General features: G+C 40.0%; 1 protein-coding gene across 1 annotated transcript in view; it reads left to right on the plus strand.

The window, feature by feature from the left end:
• Window positions 1-22,709, plus strand: part of ETV5 (ETS variant transcription factor 5) — a 58,699-nt gene that overhangs the window by 14,511 nt on the left and 21,479 nt on the right. The window contains exons 6-7 of the mRNA XM_033087891.1: window positions 13,201-13,330; window positions 14,226-14,513. Of these exons, the coding sequence (XP_032943782.1) occupies window positions 13,201-13,330; window positions 14,226-14,513 (418 nt within the window). The remainder of the gene's footprint in view (window positions 1-13,200; window positions 13,331-14,225; window positions 14,514-22,709) is intronic.

Consider the following 22,709-nt stretch of genomic DNA (forward strand, 5'->3'; position numbering starts at 1 on the left):
TCTGCCCTTAAGACCAACACCAGGGCAGTCTGCCTCCCCGTGCATAGAACCAGTACCCCGAGCTCTTCCTGGGGTCCTCTCAGCCTTTGGGGGCTGGAGCAGCTTCCAGCCCCTTGCAACGGAAGAGGTAAATAGCCTTGAGGACCACTTTTGTTCTTCCCAGCCAAGGCTGTCCTCCCACTGTCCTTTAGAACCTTGGTTGGCATTGACTCTCATTACGTATCTCCTTTTTGGAGGGGTAGGAAAGAGGTAGGGGAAGCCTTGAGCCCCCCTGGAGCGTAGGGTGCCCTCCCATTTCAAGTGGTCATCCTGAGTGGTACTATCCCACCTTTTGGGTTGCAGTTGCAGTGACCTCCCAAACTGACTTTCATGGGCAAAATTTAGCTTTCCATCTTCTGACCATGAGTATTTCAGTTGCTGATTTGATTTTGAAATACCATGTGTTAGTTCTGGCAACCAGCTGCTGCCATTGCTGAAAGAGGCAATGGAAGAGGGGGGAAGGGAGGGAGGAAATTTTGGGCTGTAATCAATGTTGTGATCATTGCGCTGGGCCTAGCAGACGCAAACCCCCAAATCACCCCCCTCCTCCCAATTATATGAAGCCTCTAGATAATATAAGCATTATAGTTAAAATAATAGGATCCCAACAGTATAAGAATGCTCCTAATGTAGCGCTTACCTGTAAAGTATAATCCCCTTGTCAAGTCAGTCCCCCTTTCCTACAGATAAATTAAAATCCCTTTATAAGTGTAAAACCATCATTTTCTTCTTTTCCTCCTCTTACTCTAGCCAGACGGCTTTGTTTGGGAGTCTTAACAGGAGCTCCAAGCTGGGGGGGTGGGAGGGATCTTAAGCTGAAACTGCTAATGTGCTTTAGCATCTTTGGGGCTAGATTTCTCCAGTATTGAATCTATCCTGTAGCATATATTCCACATTCCAGGAGCAGTTAAGGGCATATACCATAATACCATCCTTATAGAAACAAAATTTACAAACACTCGCTCTCCAGAGCCAATGTGAGCACTGCAGCATCTTGTCATCGAAGCACCCATCCTACGTGTAGCCGGCATTTCCCCAGAGAAAGCCGAGTTCTACAAGCCCAGTGTGTTATCTGTGGCACCACGTAGACGCATGTTGCTCTTGTCAGCTTGAGTCCGTAGCAGAGATTTAGGCTTATCCGAGACAAACAGAAAATAGAAGAGAGGCTTACAGAGATGGTCTCATGGTTTTAACTTCTTCACGGCATCAATTCTGTTGTCTAATTTAAAACCCAGGTGGGAGGAATTCTATCCGTTATTCTAAGTCCTGTCTCCTGGGAGAAATTCCGCCGCTCTTGCAGGTGGCCTCTTAGAGATGTTTCAGATACCACTCTCTACTAATGCTATTTGTACATTTTCAAAGTTGGGCCAGTTTTTTTCTAAGCTCCTTTTCTTCCCTGTAATTTCTAATGCTTGTATTCAAGGCTTCTGGGCTTTCATTTTCGGAACTCTGAAGTGATCTGATGAGTCTGCTAAACCTGTTTGTAGGCCGACCCAGTTGTGAATTGACAGAGGGCTCTCTGGAGACACAGTCTCCACACTATCCTTCAAGTAAGTGCCTCTCATTTTTAACAGGAGCTCACCAAAGGAGTATTCCTGGGCTTGCATCCTGAAACACGTTCCAGCTCTTGAATTTCCGAAAACTTGATATAACCTCATCTACTCTTAAGGGCAAGAAAGGTGTCTTCTTCCCTCACTTCTTTTCCCACTGTAGCAAGATGTGGCTCTAGTTTGATGGGTTGTTATTTCACTCTGGTATTCCCCAGCCATTTTCATGCAGAGTCGTCAAGACAAATCTCGCTCTTGAGTTGGTCCTGTTTCTCTACCGCTAACCCTATTTGTTGAATCTGACTGTCTTTTCCCATAGTCCATATCATGCTAAGTTCAAAGCACTTTTTTTTTTTTGAGCTGATTCTATTACCCCAAATTTCTAGCTCTAAATCATGAAAAATAGATTGGGTTTTCTTTTTGTTTTATTTTTTTGTCCACATACCAATTCCTGAAGCCTTTCTTCTGTTGACTGTAGGTTTTTCCCACTGTGTAGGAGAAACCAGATTCCCAGTGCCAGATGTTCCAGGAACTAGCTTTATCAGTTGCTAATTTGGCTCTTGTATTATTTATTGTGCAAATGGTATTGACCATATAGGAAGGAAGTCTGTAATTGTTAATGAGTTCCGCCACCTCATGGTTGATCCTGCACCATGGGGCCCTGACATACCTCCAAGATAATATTCAGTCTTTTTGTCCTCACTGAGAAATAGGACAAGTAGGAAAAAATAACCCGGAGTAATCAACACCATAACCCACACCCCACCACCACCACCACCGTGATTAATCTGAAATCATGAATACTGCTCTGTGACATTCTGAAGAGATCAAACCCTATGTCTACTGACAATGAAATTCTATCCCAGAGCAGAAACCTTGCTTTCCAATGTAGGACTTTGCCCTGGACGAATGCAGCTATTCTTGCAGTTTGTGACTACAAAATGGGCCTTCCTGAAATCTCAGCTCCTGTATGTGGTATGCTCACCTGGCTTTTGGCTGCACCAGATGTCTGTCATATCTGCCATGAGTTGCTAGGAGAGCCTCGATTCCACTCCAGAGTCCTGTCACCATCATTGATTCCCAGAATTTGTGAGGTGTGATCAATCAAAAGATACGGTGAATGTTTAAATTTTAAAAAGTATTGCAGTAAAAGACACATTGCCATTAATCCCCCTCAAAATACTCCTCCTTGCTTCAAACACACTTACCCCATCATTCTTGCCACTTTCTGAAGCAGTTCTGGAAGTCCTCTTTTGTGATATCTTTACTTTGTCCTCCATCATGACAATGCTCTGTGTCACACATCGCTTCTGGTACAGCAATTTCTGTCAGGTAAAAACCTTATGGTGTGTTCTTATCCACCTTATTCACCAGGTCTGGCACCGTGCGACTTGTGGCTCTTCCCAAAGTCAAAATAACCATGAAAGGTAAACGTTTTGAATCAATTCAGGACATCAAGGCAGCCATGACAGTGTGACTAAAAACACTCACGAAAGAGGACTTCAGAACTGCTTCAGAAAGTGGCAAGAATGATGTAATAAGTGTGTTCGAAGCAAGGGGGAGTATTTTGAAGGGGATTAATGGCAATGTGTCTTTTACTGTAATAATTTTTTTTGGATTTAAACATTCACCACATTTTTTTATCACATCTCATAAATGTGCAGGGCTTCTCCAAGCCAACATACTTTCTTTAACATAATTTAGGTCTTCAGCTCCACATTCCTTTCTGTTCTCCTAGCCTGGTAAGCTAGGTTGGACCATTTGGTGCCCTCCAAAATTCTTGTGCCATTTTCTCCTAAGGCCCAGAGCACCGAAAGCCCCGGCCACCCATTTCAAGCTTCTTCTGCCCTGGCCCTGCTTAGCCTTTATGGGGAGAAGGAGCCAAACTAGCTGCTTGGGAGGGAAGAGCATCAAGGAGAACCTCAAGGAAGAACACTTTAATTCTTTTTAATTTTGCCAACCTTCACAGGTTGGTGATGGCTACATTGTATGTACCCTTTTGAGGACTCTGGGGATGAAATCTAATGAGTTGTTCAGCTGTTCTAGGAATATTCTAAACCTGTTATGCATATATATTCACAAGGAGTAGATGTTCTCCTTTCTTTTTTTCCCAAGAATGCTTTGAGTCTTGAGTTGGGCATGTTACTGATAGGTTTTAGTTTTGTTAATATTTTGTACTTGTGTAACTGCTGTCTTTTTACCCAGGCAGTGGAAGAGGTGGCAGGGGACAATTGTCATGGCGATAGCAGTAGCAGTTTTCATTTTGCCCTGTCTTGGGTGTTCCCGTCTCCTTGCTGAGTGAGCCAGAGCCAAAAAAAAAAAAAAAAAAAATTGAGAACCACTGGCTTAGACATTAGAGTATGACCAACATTTGTCCTTGTGTAATTTTAGATTCCTGGGGCTATAGTATCCAAACATGGTAAAGGTACAAGATAAATAGGACAGTAGCCTTCCAATTTGGTAATAGGCCAGGAGTGGCTTTCCTCATGTGTGAAAGCATGGTTTTGAAGTTCTTAGCACGTCTCCTTTTGACCTCTTAGTCAATCATATGATAAAGGGATTTTTTTTCCCTCCAAGTGTCTCGCAGATGGGATATAGTATCTATTTTACTGATTTATTTTTAAAACATGGCTACATTTGTTTCATTTCTCTTTGTGTAGATTTTTTTTTTCTTTCTGGATCATTCGAAAACAAATTGCAGACATTTTGACATGTCACCCCCAAATACTTAAGTGTGCATCTCCAAAGATTTAGGACATTCTTCTATATAGCCTAAGAAAACTAACTTTTATTCAGTAATATTCAGAATTCCCCAGTTATCTCCCAAATGTCTTTTATAGCTGATACCGATACTGTGTTTGATCTAGGATTCAATTAAGAACTACACATTGCACTTATTGTTATGCCTCCTTAATCTTCTTCAATCTGTAACAGTCCGCCTACCATTCCCCCTCCCCCCCCAACACTGAGCTTTTTTAAAGAGGCATGGCCAGTTCTTTTGTAGTTGTTGACTTCTTTAGGGGACATTTTTAAAGGATATGTAGAAATACCACATACAGGAATGCTGACTTTAGGTCTGGAAATCTCTGTTGTTGATTCTCTGACCTCTCATATCCATGTTGTATTGACCTTAAAAAATACTGGTAAAAGCACAGAACGCGTCAGGTGGAGATATTTGGGTAGAGGTAGTTTGTGCATGTTTGAGGAGTGGGCTTTTGAGGGATTCATTAAAACTTTTTAGCACAGCTTACTAAATAGTTGATTTTACTATTCATGGATGATTTTTCACTATATTCGAATTTTGAATTTATGCTTACAGAAGTTAGCTGTGTCAGATATTAAAGAAAATGGTACCTTCCCCTATACTTCCTCCAATTCTTCTTTTAGAACTTGTGCCCCTTAAACTAAATTTGATAACACTTCAAATTTTTATTTTTAGAAATTGTTTCCAGGCAGAATCAATGTTAACCATTCAAATGAGTTTGAGCTTTCTGTTATTTGGTTTGAAAATCCAAAAGGCACCTCCTTTTCCAGATGTTCTTTTTTAAGTGCCAGAACCACTTACTTTATCTCCCTTGAACCTCCTTGGTTCTCAGAACAGGGTATTCGGTCCTTGTCATGCACTAGTGCTGCTATAGCAATTACAAAGAATATTGAGATATTAGGAATATATTTTATGCTTGAAAGGAATTTCTAATCTTCTCAGCCCTAGAATAAAAACATATTTCTGACCTATTCTAGTAATATGGGAGAACCTGAAAAATAAGCCTCCTTCTATCTCCGTCTTTTTTCTTACTAACTAGCTATTTGAGCTTTGTCTCAAAACGTGTCCCCAAAAGTCTAGAGCTAAAGAAAGGCAGCAGTATGTTGGAAAGTAGGCCCTTTGGCTTTGTTGTACTCTTCAGACCACAGAACACAAGGGACACTGCATCTGGTCTTTCCCAACAGGTTACTCTGACAAGTTAAGGGTAAATCAGGAGAGAAGAAGCCACACCTGCCTTCCAGGTGACTTCTTCAGTTGTGTTTTGCCAGTGTCATTTTTATGTTCATATGTCCCTCTGCTTGATATTCTTTCCCTCTGCCTTCCTTTCTCATGTTCCACTCAGTGCGATAACAAAAGAACCATATGGGCAAATGTCTCAGGGTCCCCTCCCTTGCATTCTTGAACTAAACAGTACCTATTTCTTACTATGGAGGGAAATGAAGTGGGGTGGTGGTGGGCTAAGAGAAGAACAGGGAGCTATAAAGCTGGTGGCAAAGAAAGTAATAAGCTTAGGAAGGGACCTTCCCTTTAGGATTACGGCTCTGGAATCCTGAGAAGTCTCTGACCACAACTGCGTACATTCCACGTCATGTTTGTTCACAAGTGCTGTGAGAGGCTCTGGAGACACAGGCTGGCCACCTGCGACAGCCTCATGGACATGCCATTCTGGTCAGCTTCCGTCGTAATACAACTTTCCATGTAAAGTAAGAAGATCATGGCTGGCAAGTGGGACCAAATAAGGTCCGCCCTAAGGTCAGGCCCACACAGCTGATTTCGGAAAGATGAGCCTGCCCCAGATGAAGGTAATGAAACTGAAGAAGGGAGAAGGAAAACCCAAAACAAAGCCTGAATGAGAACAACCGGTGGAAGGCAGGCAAAGGCTGTGTATGAAGCGGGAGAAATAAGGATGGGCTTGGTCTTTCTCTCCCTCAGGCCGCAGCATTACTGATGGGCAATTTCTTTAACACTCAGCAACCACATAAATGTTGTGTGTATTCACAACAAAGTCTGTGGCAAATTGAAACTTTGATGATTATAAAACACCAGAGGAAAGGCTTATTAGACACGGTGTTTTTTTGTCTTTCTAAAAAAATTTCTTTTGAATTAAACTGTCATTCATCATAACATTCAACAAAAGTGTTTTCCTTTGTTTTGATCTTTGGTGCTGTAATAGTGAAGTTCACTGCCAGCACTGGCATGGGGTAGCTTCCTTGGACAGATTCCACAGGCCTGTAGTTATGGGCAGGAAACAGATTTTGTCAGCAGAGGGAATTGCTATGTCTCTTGAATGGACCAATTTGTCTATTTTTTCTATTTTTAAGACAGTTGGGTTATTTCTTTGGAAGACTTCTATCCCATCACAGAAGAAAGACTTGCTACAATTTGAGAAATCTTAGTATTAACTCAATGATGCTATTTGACCAGGACAGGGTCGCCTTTTTTTTTTTTTTAAAAGGAGGGCACATGCTCACTAGGATCGGACAATCAACGTTGGTGCTACCATACTCTAACCAACTGAGCTAACCTGTCACCCAGGATTCCTTTTTTAAAAAATAGAAACTTAATTGAAATAAGATAATAGCAATCAGAAGAATATATCTTGATACATTTTTTTCAAAATGGACAAGCATTTAGGTCAAGACCCAGAACTTACCAGAAGACTCCTTCCTTGCCCCCTGAACAGACACTACTTCTAGACTCAAGAGTAACCTCCATCCTTACTTTAAACACAATAGATTATTTTTGTGTCCTTTTAAAAGTTCTATAAAGGGACTTATACGATGTGTACCCTTTTGTGTCTGGCTTCTTCTGCTCAACATATTTGTAAAATTCCATGTTGTGAAGTATAATTATAATTTCCTCTTATTTTTGTGTAGTGCTGAGATTTTGTTTGAGGTTACCATGAGCCTATAGATAAATTTGGGAAGAATTGATATTTTGATAATATCAAGCTTTCCAACCCATGAACATGCTATATTCTCCCACTTATTGAGAGGTCTTTAATTTTCCTCAGTGTTTTGTAGTTTTCAGTTTGGGCATCTTACATGTAATTTATTAGATGTGTTCCTAGGTATTTCTTGTTATTTGATACTATTGTAGATGCATTTCTTAAAATTTCACATTGTTTTAGTTACAGTATATAGAAATGGTTCTTTTTATATATTGGCCTAATAATGGTCTTGGTAAATTAGCTTACTGATTCTTATACTTTGTGGATACTTTTATATTTTGTGTATACCCAAACAGGCTATATGTGAATAATGGAAGTATATTTCTTTTTAATCCTTTTGCCTTTTATTTATTTTACTTGACTTATTAAATTCGCTAGGATCGGGCCTGATTTTTGGTCACTTTGTCAGATAGAAAAATCCTCCAAGGAGTTCACTAGTAAAAGAGCAACTGTGAAATTAAGTTGGTTGATTTGTGAACATTATATCTAAATTTAAAATGTTATTATGTGTTAAAATCTTGTCAGCCAGCCACCCTCATCTTTCCTACCTTTGATAAGCAGAGACATATATTTGTGCATGGATCCTTAACAGAGAGAGTTCTTGTGGTCAAATAGGGATCCAGACAGCTCTCTTGAAGGGCTCTTGCCTCAGAGGTGGCATTGAGGATATACGAGGTTGGACAATTAAGTTCACGAACTCATCCTAGAAAAAGTGCTACATACGTCATTGCTGAATATCACTATGGTCACCTTCAAAGTACTCCCCTTGGGAAGCTATGCACTGACACCAGCGCCTAGTCCACCATTCAAAGCAATTTTGGAACACTTTTTCTGGTAGGGCCATCAGAGCTGCCATTGATGTCCTGAATGTCATCAAAATGTCTTCCTTTCAATATTTCCTTTATCTTCGGGTAAAGAAAGAAGTCATTGGGGGCCAGATCAGGTGAGTAGGGAGGGTGTTCCAATACAGTTATTTGTTTACTGGCTAAAAACTCCCTCACAGACAGTTCTGTGTGAGCTGGTGCATTGTCTTGATGCAAGAGCCATGAATTGTTGGCGAAAAGTTCAGGTCTTCTAACTTTGTCATGCAGCCTTTTCAGCACTTTGAAATAGTAATCTTGGTTAACTGTTTGTCCAGTTGTAACAAATTCATAGTTAATGCATTTGATATCAAAAAAGATTAGCAACATCATTGCAACAAGTTCACAAACTTAATTGTCATACCTAGTCAAGAAACAATTTCAGGAGGGGCCAGGCATGGGGGTGGGGAGAGATGGTAACCATGGCAACAGTGTTAGTGGCTGGTCAGTGATTGGCTGTAGAATATACCAGGTCTTCTAAAGTGCCTGCAGTTGTCTAAATGAGCAGATGATTTTTGTCAGCTGGAATATAGAAGAGAGAATGACCTTTTTGATGGAACACTAGAACTGGGGGCAAGGACTGTAAGAAGTAAAGGCTTCTAGAGCCAAGAGATGTTAGCTGCCAGTAGGCGTGAGGGAGGGATCCTGACCGTTTTGGTGGCCCAGAGATAAGGGAAAGTGTAAGTCCTTGAGTGGATTCAGGTGTATCAGGTGTGCCTCCAGCTGGAGTATACAGAGTAAACATGAGGATACAGACACGGAGTTGGCACAAGGTATTCGTCCACTCTCTTCTTTGGTGGTGTTTTCCTTCTCCATCTCATTCCCTATTTCTTTTAATCCCTTTTTGATTTAGTCTTTTTCTCTTAGATTCCCTCTGGGAGGTAATATGATGGAATGACTAAGAACTGTGCAGGTAGGAGTCCTGATCACTTACAGCCATGTAACCAGTGCAGATTGCTTATCTTTTTTAAGCCTTGGTTTTCTCATCTATAAAATGGAGACAGTAGAAGTATCTTGGGTGGGGAAGATCAAATAAAATAATGCAAGAGCAACTTGGCACAAAGAAAAGGCTAAGGCTGTCTGGCTGCCGCTTCCTTGGTCTGTCTACCTTGTTCTTTTCCAGAGGTATTTCTTGTCCATTTTTCCCTTGTTCTAGAGCACTTTTTCTCAACCAGGTGTAAGGTGGTATTTTTGTTGTTTTGGTTGCAAAAAACTTTATGTCCTCTATTTTTCACGTACAAAGTGGTTGAGTGAAATATCTCCCATTTCTGTCAGTGTAGTAAGTTACCGAAATGGCAGTGCGGAGGAGCTCTTGCCTCCTCTCCCCTCTAATAGCAGCAGCTCCAAGACTTTGAACAATTCCTTTAACCCCTTTGGGCCTCAGTGTCCTCAACTATAAAGGTAAGAGCCTGGATGAAGTGGACGGTGAGGCCCTTACCTAACTCTAATTGTGTCTATGAGAAGATGTTCAAAGTCAGATCCCTCACTAAATTATACGTGCTATGAAGAGAAGACCGTGTCTATTTTGCTAAGTATCATGTCACCAGCACCTTCAGGGTGAGGCCTGTAGAAGATGCTCAGTGAATGAATGACTGAAATCTTTACAACAAGAGAGGTGTCCATATTCACCAGGAATTGTTGTCAGAGTACCTTTGGCTTTGTGGGCCCATTTTCTATAACTCTGAGCTTAAACTCAAAATTTCTGATTGTAGAAAATGTTTATCAACTCAAATAGTCCACTTTTTTTTTTTTTTTTAACATTTCTGTTCAAACTTCTTAGGAGTTCATGATCCTTTCTCAATCCCAATTTGTTGCCATACTTTAAAGTCCTAGGTCTCTGTCATCGTTTAGTAAGTCGCCTGTGTGAAGGTAAATACTCTATTTTTGAAAGCACAGTGCATAATTATACATCATAGCACCATCTGTAAGGTGCTGTGCCATTTTCTTTATTTCTCAAGGCAGCATCACATATCTCATTTTCCAAAGGAGCGAACAGACTGAAAGCAGGGAGCATTTCTTGGGCTTCTAAGTTCCTGCTTGAAATACACCGCTATCTCTGACTAATGGGTGCCATAATCAGGCTCCTTCACACATCCTCTGGCCCAGCAGTCCCTTTGGAGAGCTGAGCCTTCTTCCTTACCACTCGCAGGGCCCCTAATGGTTTTCCTGTCAGTGATCTGTGAAACTGCCAATTCTCATTCCTGCTGTGCTCCACTCTCTTCTTTCTCCTTTGAATGGTTGATTCCTGGGGAAAAAATATTTATGACTGACATTGGGCCTAGCCTTGTAAGGTAGGTGTGGTTTAAAATTAATTGGGACTATTGTGTTTCCCCGAAAATAAGACCTAGCTGGACAATCAGCTCTAATGCGTCTTTTGGAGCAAAAATTAATGTAAGACCCGGTCTTACATCATATTACATTATATTATATTAATTATATTTATTATGTTTATTATTTATCTTATATTAGACCAGGTCTTATATTAATTTTTGCTCCAAAAGACGCTTTAGAGCTGATTGTCCAGCTAGGTCTTATTTTCAGGGAAACACGGTGTAATCCATTCCGTCACTCATTTTCTTAGTCCATTCAGGCTGCTATAACAAAATACCACAGACTGGATGGCTTATGAAAAACAGAAATTTATTTCTTACAGTTCTAGAGGCGGGACGTCCAAGATCAGGGTGCCAGCGTGGTCTAATTGTGTCCTCACATGGCTCTGCCCTCATTATCTAATCACCTCCCAAAGGCTCCCTGCCTTTTGATACCATCACATCGGGCATTAGGGTTTCAACATAGGAATTTGAGAGGGACACAAATACTCAGACCATAGCACTCATCAGATCGTTTTTTAACTCCTCGTGTAGAGAACATAATCTAGATATAAGACAATTTGGGGATAGTAGAAGATACTATATAATTTCGAGCCAAACTGGTGTGGTACATACTAAAAAGAGTACTATAGTATGTAGATTTAAAGAGAACAAGACATCAGACTTAGCTAGTAGTTTAGATTCTCTTGCAAAATGGGTGGGGGCAGCTTTGGTTTACCCTCTGGTGGTAATCTTGTCAGTACAACTGGTCACTTTTGTAATATTATAAAAATGTCAATACATTTTTAAAATGTGAAATGAGAAAATTGAATACCATAATTGTTTACTTTCTAAACTTAGGTAAAACAGCGATTATAAATGATCTTTTTTAGATAAAGAAAGAAAAGTAGACCTCTCAAGGACATGAAACTTTTACTTACATTGGGGCATCGTCACCTTTCCTCATTATTTTGCCAAAACTTTCTGGCAGCAGACTGGCAAGAGGAGAGTCAACGACAGAGGGTCAGTGCTGAGGGCCACCAGAATATCCACTGCATTGGAGAAATGGTTGTCTGTGTCACATTGTCAGATTGTCCCTTGTCTTTCTCTAACAATATTCTAACAAGCTTAGCCATTTTCTGTGTCAGAATGAAAACATTTGATAACAATTGAGGATTGGCTGCCATGATGTCACCATCAAAAAAAATCACAAGAGAGACTCTAATGACTTCTAAATATAATCTGCCAGTTCTGAACTTATTTCATGTGTTCAGGAATAGCAGTTGGCATTATGTGGGAAAGGAATTACAAAAACCTGTCCTTTCCAGTCAGTCACTGGCAGGACTTTGCTTTATAAACTTGTCATCTCTGATAGAGTTGTCTGTCTCATTTGTTCTCTTCTGAGACCGGAAATCATGGTTGGAGGAGGCACCTAGAAGCCAGTTGGCCTGAAGATTGTTCAGTCTTATCAGGCAGAAAGGAATGATTGTTTTAACTAGTTCTACCTAAGTATAATCACTGAGAATTAAGTAAGCTCTTAAAAGTATTTTGGGAGTAAACACTGAGTCAAACAAAATTTTAGTGGGTAACCAGGGCCCTGACTGTGGTTAGCTGTTTAATGAGACCTTTGATACAGTGGAAAGTGGCTGGCACAAAAGCTTCACTCGTTCCCCAGCCCCACCCTCCACGATAGCTGGACAGAGTAGCAATTCTAATCTATAAGGAGAAGAAGACAGCCCTCATAATGCAGCATCTGTAGAGTTTGTCCTTCTATTTGGGTAAAATGCCATTTCTAAAACGAGTTAGCTCCCGGAGAAGACAGAAAAGGTAAACCTGATTTGGTTTGGTTGGGCCACTGTATGTAAGTCACCTTGATTTGAAAAACTCTTGTTACTTTGCCCTCTCAGAATCACATGAAATATGCAGTTGACTTCTAAACATAAAGCAACAAACAGCTCTGTGTACTATTTCATCAATTTAGGAAAAGCAATTGGCGCTATCAGTGCAAGGATTGGTTATGAAACCCTGACCTTCTTGGCTGGTCACTACAAAAGGCATAGGGCAGTCATGTGCAGCACAAGGGTTTCCAGGACTTCCCTGTGTGCAGTTAGCTTTTCCTAGGTTGTGGTTTGCTCCTTTTTTGTTTTCCTTTGCTTTTAAAGTTTTTGACATGCCCCTAAAGTTGAGTATTTCTTACTCAGATCCGATATTTAGAGTTGCTTGAGGAAGGACTTTTTAAAAAATCATATATTTAGTTTGTAAATATGCCTCTGTATATGAAATGTATTTGCCAGAGCAATTTCAAGCCTTTGATAAGCTAATGTGTAATGTCTACCAATATATTTTTGGATGTTCTGTCCTTTTTGGGTTCAAAATTATTCATGCCTGTAATCTTTGGTTTTCTAATATACCTGCAGTTTTTTTTTTACTGTCACCTGCAAGATTTTTAAGGTTTTCAGAGCCTCTAGGAAACAAATCCAACACCAAAGAAATTTGGAAAAAACGACTTGGCTAATAAAAGTGTCAGATGATGATTTCTGACTTTAAAGAACTTCTCATTGGTTTTAGATGGAAGGTTCTATGTTTAAGTTTTTGGCGTTCTCTGGCGTGTGACTTGACATGAGTTCCAAGAACAATCCGCTCGTTACAAGGTTTGCAGAAGGAAGGATTGTGCTCCCTGTTAATCAGCTGTCCTCTCTCTGTTCTTCCCTCATTCCTTTTCTCATTTCAGTGGTGCTTCATGCCCCACCTCCAACCAAGATCAAACGGGAGCTGCACAGCCCCTCCTCTGAGCTGTCATCCTGTAGCCACGAGCAGGCTCTTGGTGCTAACTATGGAGAAAAGTGCCTCTACAACTATTGGTAAGTGGAGCCAGAGAAAGGCTGGCCAGAAAGTAGCCATCAAGCTGATTGTTTCAAATGTTCAGCAGGAGCTCAGGCTAGCACACCCCATCATTCAGGCAATGTAATCCTCGGGGTGTAGGCTAGTTCAAATGGGCCCGCTGCGCTGAACATAAAACGCAAAACTGCTAAACCCGCTCTGCGGGGGTGGGGAACCAGGGATGATTTCTTGGGGGTACTGAGCCCTCCTAAGGGAAAGAACCTTGAATACTGGGGTATTTGATCTGTGGCTTTGAGGGAGAGAATATATACTTCTTCATGTCTATCATATGTTAATGTGAACTTTAAGCACCAAAGGAGTAATCTTCAAATCAGAATATATGAAAAAGCCTCAGTGCTGTGCCCTTTACCTAAGAATATTCAAGCCCCAGGAATGAAGCTTTAATTTTAAATCATTCTTTGCTCTAGAAGATAAACATAGATCTGCCTGAAAAGAGAAAGGAGATGAGTTCTTAATTCAAGTGATGTTAACAGCAGAAATTTACCTTCAATAAAAATTCTGACTAATTCCTGGGAACCCTGGAATACTTGGGAGAGGAGGCTAGAAAACGCCTATGCCCCCATCCATCCACCCCTGCACACGCTTACATGGAGAATTCTTTCAGAAGTGGGGGGTAAAAGGAAACCGGAAGCAGAGGCTAAAATTATCTTTGAGAAGAATCACTAGAAGTGTTAAACAAGTCTCTGTGACGCAGTGTATTTGTCACTTTTCCGAGGTACAAATATTCCCTCAGGGCTGCCAGCAATTTAACTATGTTAATGCTGTCATTTCCTGGCAACTGTGGGCTGCTGGACCTGGTGACCAGCTAATGGCTTCATTGCAGCCTAATGGTTTCTTCTCTTTTTCTATTTACAGTGCCTATGATAGGAAGCCTCCCTCTGGGTTCAAGCCATTAACCCCTCCTACCACTCCTCTGTCACCCACCCATCAGAATTCCCTATTTCCCCCACCTCAGGCCACTCTGCCCACCTCGGCACACCCTCCTGCAGCTGGTCCCGTGCAAGGTGTGGGCCCTGCCCCCACCCCTCATTCGCTTCCAGACGCTGGACCACAGCAGCAAACCTTTGCGGTCCCTCGGCCACCACATCAGCCCCTGCAGATGCCAAAGATGATGCCTGAAAACCAGTATCCATCAGAACAGAGGTGGGTGCTGATCTGGGCTTACCTTCCCCTTTTCCTCATTGGGGGAGGGGAAGCCGTCAGCCATATTTACCAGGTACCTATAAAGTTGGTTCCATTGAGGCATCTTGTGGGTTGTGAGGTAAGGCCAATAATAATACGTATATGACCTGTTTATAAGTCATCCTGTTCCTGAGGTACTCCAAATGGTTTGTAGACATGACATCCTTATGCAGTAGGAGCGGGGAGACAATACTTCCCCCCATTACAGAGCTAGAGGAAGAGTGCCTTGCCCAGCACAGTCTGTTGCCTGGCTCAGGGCAGTTTTCCTGGCTCCTCACTGGATATTGCCTGCTAGAAGTGAACCTTGGTTTATGCTACCCATAAAGACCTTATTGACACTTTACTTACATATTAAGGAAGATTGCTGAGTTACAGGAGGTATAATTACTCATTGGATTTTAACACATTGTAACAGTAGGAGATTAGCTAAGGACCTTATTCATAATTACCTACTTTTGAGATAGAAATTTCCTGGTTTCACTCCAGGTAGTTTTACATTTCTAATAATGAAATTGAGGTATCAGGAATAACTTGTCAGAGTCATTCATTCATCAAACAAATGTGTAAAGAAAACCTACTTTTCAAACACCAAACTGAACTCCTTAGGTCCCAGCCTTCTGAGTCTGCTATCTGTGGTATTTTAGAATTTTGGACGCTTGTGGCCTTTCTTTATGTAGGCTGTTCTGAGGGCCTGGTCTGTTTTATTTCAAATCTCTCTGGTGTAAGGAGATGATATAGGCTGGTACTTGTCAGTGATGTCACCAAGGGCTGCAAGATGGTGACCATTGTATTTCCTTTGTGTCTTTCTTGCTCCGCATTGGGTGGGTGTGGGCGCAAGAGGCAGGAGTGTACCTTCCTCAGGCCTGGTCCAACCGAAATGCCTCCCAATATTTACTCGGAAGTCACTTTATATCTAGATGAAAAAAAAAGTTACCACTCTTGTCTGGTTCTAATCCCCTTCTCCCCTTTCTGTGAAAGTCACCATAAAGAATGACATAATTTGGCTGGTGAGTATTTATTCCCCTGGTAAGGCCAAAATGCCGCAAACACTAATGACACACAGATCCCAAGCATTGATTGGGGCCTGCTCCGTCGTGGGCCTCGGTTTCGGTTTTGACAGGGAGCTCATGTGAAGGAGGCAGCCACCACTAAGCTTTTGCCAATTATTACCTTGTTAACAGCCTTGCACTTTTTCAGGAGAATTTGGAAATTTGGATTTTTATGTAAAAATTCCAGCTTGCTTTTTTTTTTTTTTAAGTTGGCAACTAATTGAAATTAAAAACAACAGCAACACTTTGCAGACTAAACAAAACCTCTCTGTGGGCAGAATCACCCTGCAGGCCTGCCAGTTTGTGAACTCAGACCTGGATACCATTTTTATTCTAATAGTTTTTTGGTTTTGTGTTTTTAAACAGTATTCTCCTGATTTTCTGCAGGGATTAACTGAGGGGGAGGAGTGAGGTTGAGCATATATTTGGTATTTGAAATACTTAGAAAATCCTCTTTTTGTTATACCATGTGTGTAAAGGAAAATTACTTCATGTTAAATCTCTTATTTATGCAGTCATGTGTTTAATAATGGGGATACTTTCTGAGAAGTGTGTAATTTGGTGATTTCATTGTAGTGCGAACGTGATAGAGCACTCTTACACACCTAGGTGGTACAGCCCACTGCACACCTAGGCTGTATGGTATCACCTGTTGCTCCTAAGCTACCGACCTCTACAGCATGTGACTGTACTGAATAGGCAATTGTAACAATGGTCTTTGTGTATATAAACATATCTAAACAGAAAAGGCACAGTAAAGATACAGTATAAAAGATAAAAATGGTCCACCTGTGTAGGCCACTTACCATGAATGGAGCTGGCAGGACTGGAAGTTGTTCCTCTGGGTGAGTCAGTGAGTGAGTGGGGAGTGAATGTGAAGGCCCAGGACATGACTGTGCACTGCTGTGGGCTTTACAAACAATGCACACTCAGTCTACACTGAATTTATAAAATGAGATTAAATCAAGCACAAGAGAAAATGATGCAATCAAGAGAAGTGGTAAACATGAGATGTCTGAGGCTGCTGCTGGCATAACACAGCATACTGTTTCACAGCTAATTTTTTTTTTATAAGTAGAAAGAGCATACTCTAAAATAACAATAAAAAGTAAATACATAAATCAGTAACATAGTCGTTTATTATCAAGTATTATGTGCTGTACGTAATTGTATGTGCTACACTTTTATACAACTGAAAGCACAGCAGGTTTGTGTAACGAGCATCACCACAAACGTGAGCAGTGTGTTGCCCTATGACGTTACAGTGGCTATCACGTCACTACGTGATAGGAGTTTTTCAGCTCCGTTATAATCTTCTGGGACCACCATTGTAAGTGTGGTCCATTGTTGACTGAACTTTCATAATGCGTCTCATGATTATTTCCCCCTTAATCCATGTTTCTTATCCAGGGGGGCTTGTGTAAACAGATTGTGTCAACGGTTGACTGAATTGGGAGGGACATTCCCTAATTCTGCTGGAGGTTATTTGTCGTGTAGACCTTACAGACAGGGAGCTTTAGTCTCTGTGGTGAAGTATGTCTCCCTCTGGGGTACTCAGCCTCCTCCCAAAAGGAGGAGGTTTGATCCCTGACATTTATGATTCCTTCCTGAAAGTTGCCTGTCAGTCTTGTACTTACTTCCCCTTACACTCTGCCATTACGAATGATGGGTCTGAAATAAAAAGACCCCCCACACACTGGGGTGATACAGAGATCCTTGAGAGACCTGGGGTGACGGGCAAAGTCCTGAATGGATAAAAAGAAAAATAACTGGGGTACTTAGGCTTATCTCAAAGTTGAGAGTGCACAAATGTTCCCACGGGGGCTTATTAAAAATGCAGAGTCTTCAGTGCACCTCAGAGATTGAGTTGGTGGGTCTGGGGCAAGGCCAGGGTATATAGTATTGTCACACTTTGGGAAGTCATGTTCCAGCCCTCTCTTCTGTACCCATCCCTCTCCCCCCACCTATTTGATGTTTAACTATCAAGTACCCATCACTGAATTTTATTCTTATTGCCCTTGTCTAATACTAATGGGATAATGTGATATCTGTGTGATACAAAATACATAAAACACACGACAAATGATTTTGCTTATAGATACTGGGTAACACAACAGAAAATGAGACAAACTAAAATTTTTGGTCTGATTTTTGTAAAAGTAATAATAATTGCAGTCATGTATGCTAGCAAGCTTAATAATCACACATTTATCAACTTTTATGCCTTCGCAAAAGTGGGGCAGACTATACTCTTGTAAGTAACTGTAGTTTGTTCTTTGCTAACTTATTATTTAAATTAGAGGGAATATTACTTCAGAACTAACCCCCAAATAAAAATGGATGGTATTTTGTAGCATAGAAGGAAATACAGTTTTATTTGAGCATTTTAACAGCTCTAGCCAATACAGAGTAAGAAATCCTGTTTTACAGATAAGAAAATCAGGCCTCAGAGCAGCTAAAGGACTTTCTAAAGGTCACGTAGCCAAATACAGGGTCATATATTTGGAAACCAAAACATTAACTTACCGCTACGCCATATCTTTTGGTCATGATTTTGAGAGTTGCTAACATTCACTGATGTCTACTAAACAGTAAGTGACTTTGAGAAATCTGTCCTGACCTTGAACTTTATCCATCTCTTTATCTCAAACTACCAGAATTGTAGCCATCTCTTAAACTATAAAATCCTATTAAATTCCTTCATTACTCATCTACACCCATGTTATAACACACATATCTGTTCTGTTTCACTCACAGTATGCCTTATCTCTTCAGTTGAATAAACTCTGAGTTTTAAAAACCATGATTTAGACCCCTTTCTTTATACCACAGTTAGTCCAATATCTTACTTGTCTTCAGTACATGTTTATTGATGATATGATCGTCATTTGCTAAGATTATACTTTAAACAACTAAAATGTAATGTAGTCAAAAGTACATTCTTAATGTTTTATATAATCTTAGTATATAATTCTTCACAACTCAAAACTTATTTTTAGAAGATAAATACTGTTTGGAAGCAAGATTTATATTCATGATTTCCTCCCCCGAAGGAGGGAAAAAAACATGTAATTTGACATGTTCAGACATGTTCATTTATCCTTAAAGACCACAGCTGCTCCTTGAAGAGGAGGAATGCTTCTCATTCAGCCATCCCAATCTTGCAAGTTTTTTCATCCTGCTGTTTACCATGTTTACATGTGCTGGGTGGTGGAACTTAGAAAATATCCCTCTGTTATGCCCATAGTACTGGCCAGATATGTTTTTGTCTTTTACTGTACCATTTCTTATTACATCTCACATTGAGTCCCCACAATTCAACTGAAGAGGCTCCACTAAGAAATGTATCGTCTGTGGGGTGGCCGATTAGCTCATGTGGTTAGAGCCTGGTGCTTATGACACCAAGGTTGCCGGTCCGATCCTCACATGGGTCACTGCGAGCTGCACCCTCCTTAAAAGAAAGAGAGAGAGAGAGAGAGAGAGAGAGAGAGAGAGAGAGAGAGAAACAGAGAGACAGAGAGACAGATGGAGAGAGAGAGAGAAAGGTATCGTCTAAGAGTTTTGGAATACACTGCTCTCTCATTCAGCATCAAGAAGCAAAAATTCAAGAAAAGACAAAATTTAAGAAAATACTGCTGGTGGAAAAATCTGCTGCTTAATGCTCCCCCAAGGGCATCAGTATTATAAGAGACTATCCTGCTGAAACTGGTGGTCAGAATAGTGTGTCCCGGAGTCATCAAGAAAGGGTCAGTTACTAGCGGCATCTTCTAAAAGAGTGAATAGCCTACTGCTTGAGAAAGTTCTCTCTCAGTAGTCATGATCACAGCTTCAAAGGATGATGAGCTTAAATTTCCTGGAATTGTGATTTAATAGAAAACTACTCATTCTCTAAAGATGCTGGATAGATTAAGAGAGTTAATATACTCAAGTTTTTTTCTTGTTTCTACTTCCTCTCTTAAAGTCCATCCCTAATAAATTGCTGTTCATTTTTGTCCTTCAGATTTTGTAGTTTTTAGAGAAGGAAGAACTTGGCTATGAGTCACATTTGTAGCCTGGCCTGGGAATGTGTCTGATGGGTCTCCTCTCTACACACTCATGTTAATCGCATGTTATATATACGGCAGCACAAACTCACTTTGGGATCTGAAACTGAGTTTCATAGATGCTTAATGGAACCTTCTTTAACAGAGTTAGTAATGTACTTTTTTTTTTTGTACTTCTAATGGTTAGAGTGTGGGATGTTTATAGTTATGAATCTTAAGAGCTTGTTTTCAGCATTTCACCATGTTTGCTGTAGGTTTATCAAACTAATTCTATCCTAGTTCACTGAGAGTTTTTAATGTGAATGGATGTTGAATTTTATCAAACACTTTACAAATTTTCTCCTTTAATTTCTTACTGTAGAGAGTTACATTGATTGGTATGAAACCAATCTTGTATTCTTGTGATAAACCTAACTTACTCGTTATGTATTACCTTTTGTACATTGCTGCACTTGGTTTTCCAATATATATTTAGGACTTCTCCATTGCTATTTATGATTGAAAATAATGTATACTTTTTCTTCTTCCGTTGTCCTTGTTGGGTTTTAGCACTGAGATTATACTCATCAAATGAGTAGAGGGTGTCCTCCTTTTTATATAATCTGGACTAGTTTGTGTGACGTTGGAGTTCTTCTTTGAAATTTTGGAAGAATTTATCAGTAAAACAATTTGGGCCTGATAATATCTTTGTGGAAAGATTTTTAATTATTGATTCAGCGTCTTCACCTTTTATCATCTTGCTCTGGATTTCTATTTAGTTGAGTGAATTTAATAAATTATTTTTTCTAGGAATTTTTCCATTTTGTGTGAGTTTTAAAATTAACTGGCATAGGGTTATTTATACTGTTGTTTTTTTAAAAAAAGAACACGAAAAACCTGTAGCATCTGTAGTTATCCCTTTTTCATGTTTGATACATATCTGGACCATTTTTTCTTTCTTAGTCTTGGCAGACAATATCATTCATCTTTACAATAAATCAACTTTGGCTTTACTCATCCTCTCTTGGATGTTTCCTATTTCATTGATTTCTGCTTTTACTAAAATATTTTTATTTTCTTTCAGTTCATTGTTTTTCTTTTTCTAATTTCTTTGGTTGGATGATCAGCTCATTAATTTTTAGCTTTTTTTCTCTTTATAATATAAACATATAATCAAATAAAACTTCTAAAGTTAGGTCACATACATTTAGTTTTTCCCGGATTGCTTGTGGTTTATGCCTTGTTTGGATGTAATTGTTAATAACATCCCTTTTTATTCCCCCAAAATATCCTGGCTTGGGCAATCAATTCTTTCATCTCCCTACCCAAGCCCTGCTTTAGCTGTATCCAACAAGTTCTGATTTTTATTTATTTATTTAAGGAGGGTGCAGCTCACAGTGGCCCATGGGGGGATCGGACCGGCAACCTTGGTGCTACCAGCACCACACTCTAACCAACTGAGCTAACCGGCCACCCCTGATTTTTGGTATTTTAAAAATTCAATTCTGTTTTCCATTATTTCTTTCAGTTTTGAAGTTCTTTAAAAATATATGTATATATTTCTTTTTTTAATTTCCAAACATATGGGCGTTTTCTTGTTGCTTGAACTATATGATTTCTATTTAAATGTTATCGAGAGAGTATTTGAAAACAATTATAGAAACAATTATGGAAACAGTAGGCCAATGGCTCTGGAGCTGGACAGACTTAACAGACCTGGGATTGGATCCCAGCTCTGCTAGTACTTTCTATCTATATGACCTCAGGCAGGCAGTTAACTTCTCTGAGTTTTGGTTTCTTCATCTGAAAATGGAGAATAGTAGATACTTACCACGTAGTATCATTGGGTGGATTAAATGAAATCATACTGGCACAGAGAAGGTACTCATTAAATGTCAACTTCTATGCCAGTTTTTCTTTTTAAAAATCACTTTTGTATTTCATAAAGGAAACTATACCAAAGGAATCTTCCTAAAATGATGTAGATACTGCAATTTAGAAATTTCAAGTTTTGAAAATGTAAAAGCACTCTTTATCCCTAATCTTTTCATTGTCAGACTTACTAATGTTGTACGTATAAAAGTAATACTTTCACCATCTTATACTGGAGGACATTTCCTACTTACATCACCTTTCTCTTTCCATATTTGATCTTGATAAATCAGACAAGCATCTAGGCCTTTAAAGGACATTTTGTTCCTCATCTCTCAAATGTTTTAGCACAGCTTAGGTGGCCCGATTTGACTCTAAGCAGAGCTGACAAGCCTCACAGCCCTGAGAGCTGTTGCGGGGTTGTTTGGTGTGCGTGTAGGGACAGTGTTTGGGTTTTGTTTTGCAACAGTGTCTAGCTCTTGGTATATGACAGGAAAATAAACATCAATGAGAAGTTGGCTGGCATAGTGCTACCCAGAATATAAATCAGCAATCTTTTTCTGAGAAAGGAGACTGGATATTGAATAGCCAACTAGTGGACTCTTTCTTTTTTATTTATTTAAATTAAAGTTTATTGGGGTGACAATTATTAGTAAAGTTACATAGATTTCAGGTGTACAATTCTGTATTACATCATCTATAAATCACATTGTGTGTTCACCACCCAGAGTCAGTTCTTCCATCACCAGATATTTGATCCGCTTTACCCTCATCTACCACCCTCCCCACACCTTCCCCTCTGGTAACCACTAAACTACTGTCTGTGTCTATGAGTTTTTTTTCCTCATTTGTTTGTCTTGTTATTTTGTTGTTTTTGGTTCATAAACCACATATCAGTGAAATCATACGGTTCTCTAACTAGTGGACTCTTGTGTTTTGTGTTTGGGATTGTCTTCTCCCAATTTCTTAAGATCTTCCCTTAACATTTGTATAACTTCTGAATTTGGCATATTGTGGGGTGGGGGCAATCGGTGGCGTTTGAGATAATGTGTATCAAGAACCTAGCGGAGGGCTGGGCCCTTTCTCATGCATTATCTTACGTAATCTTTACAGTAAAGACCTTCGGGATGGGGCATATTGGTTGTCCTTATTTTACCGACTAGGAAACTGAGGGTCCGAGCAGTTACGTAACTCACCCAAGGTCATCCAGCTAG

This window comes from Rhinolophus ferrumequinum, chromosome 2 (assembly GCF_004115265.2).
Source record: "Rhinolophus ferrumequinum isolate MPI-CBG mRhiFer1 chromosome 2, mRhiFer1_v1.p, whole genome shotgun sequence".
NCBI classification, from domain to species: Eukaryota; Metazoa; Chordata; class Mammalia; order Chiroptera; family Rhinolophidae; genus Rhinolophus; species Rhinolophus ferrumequinum.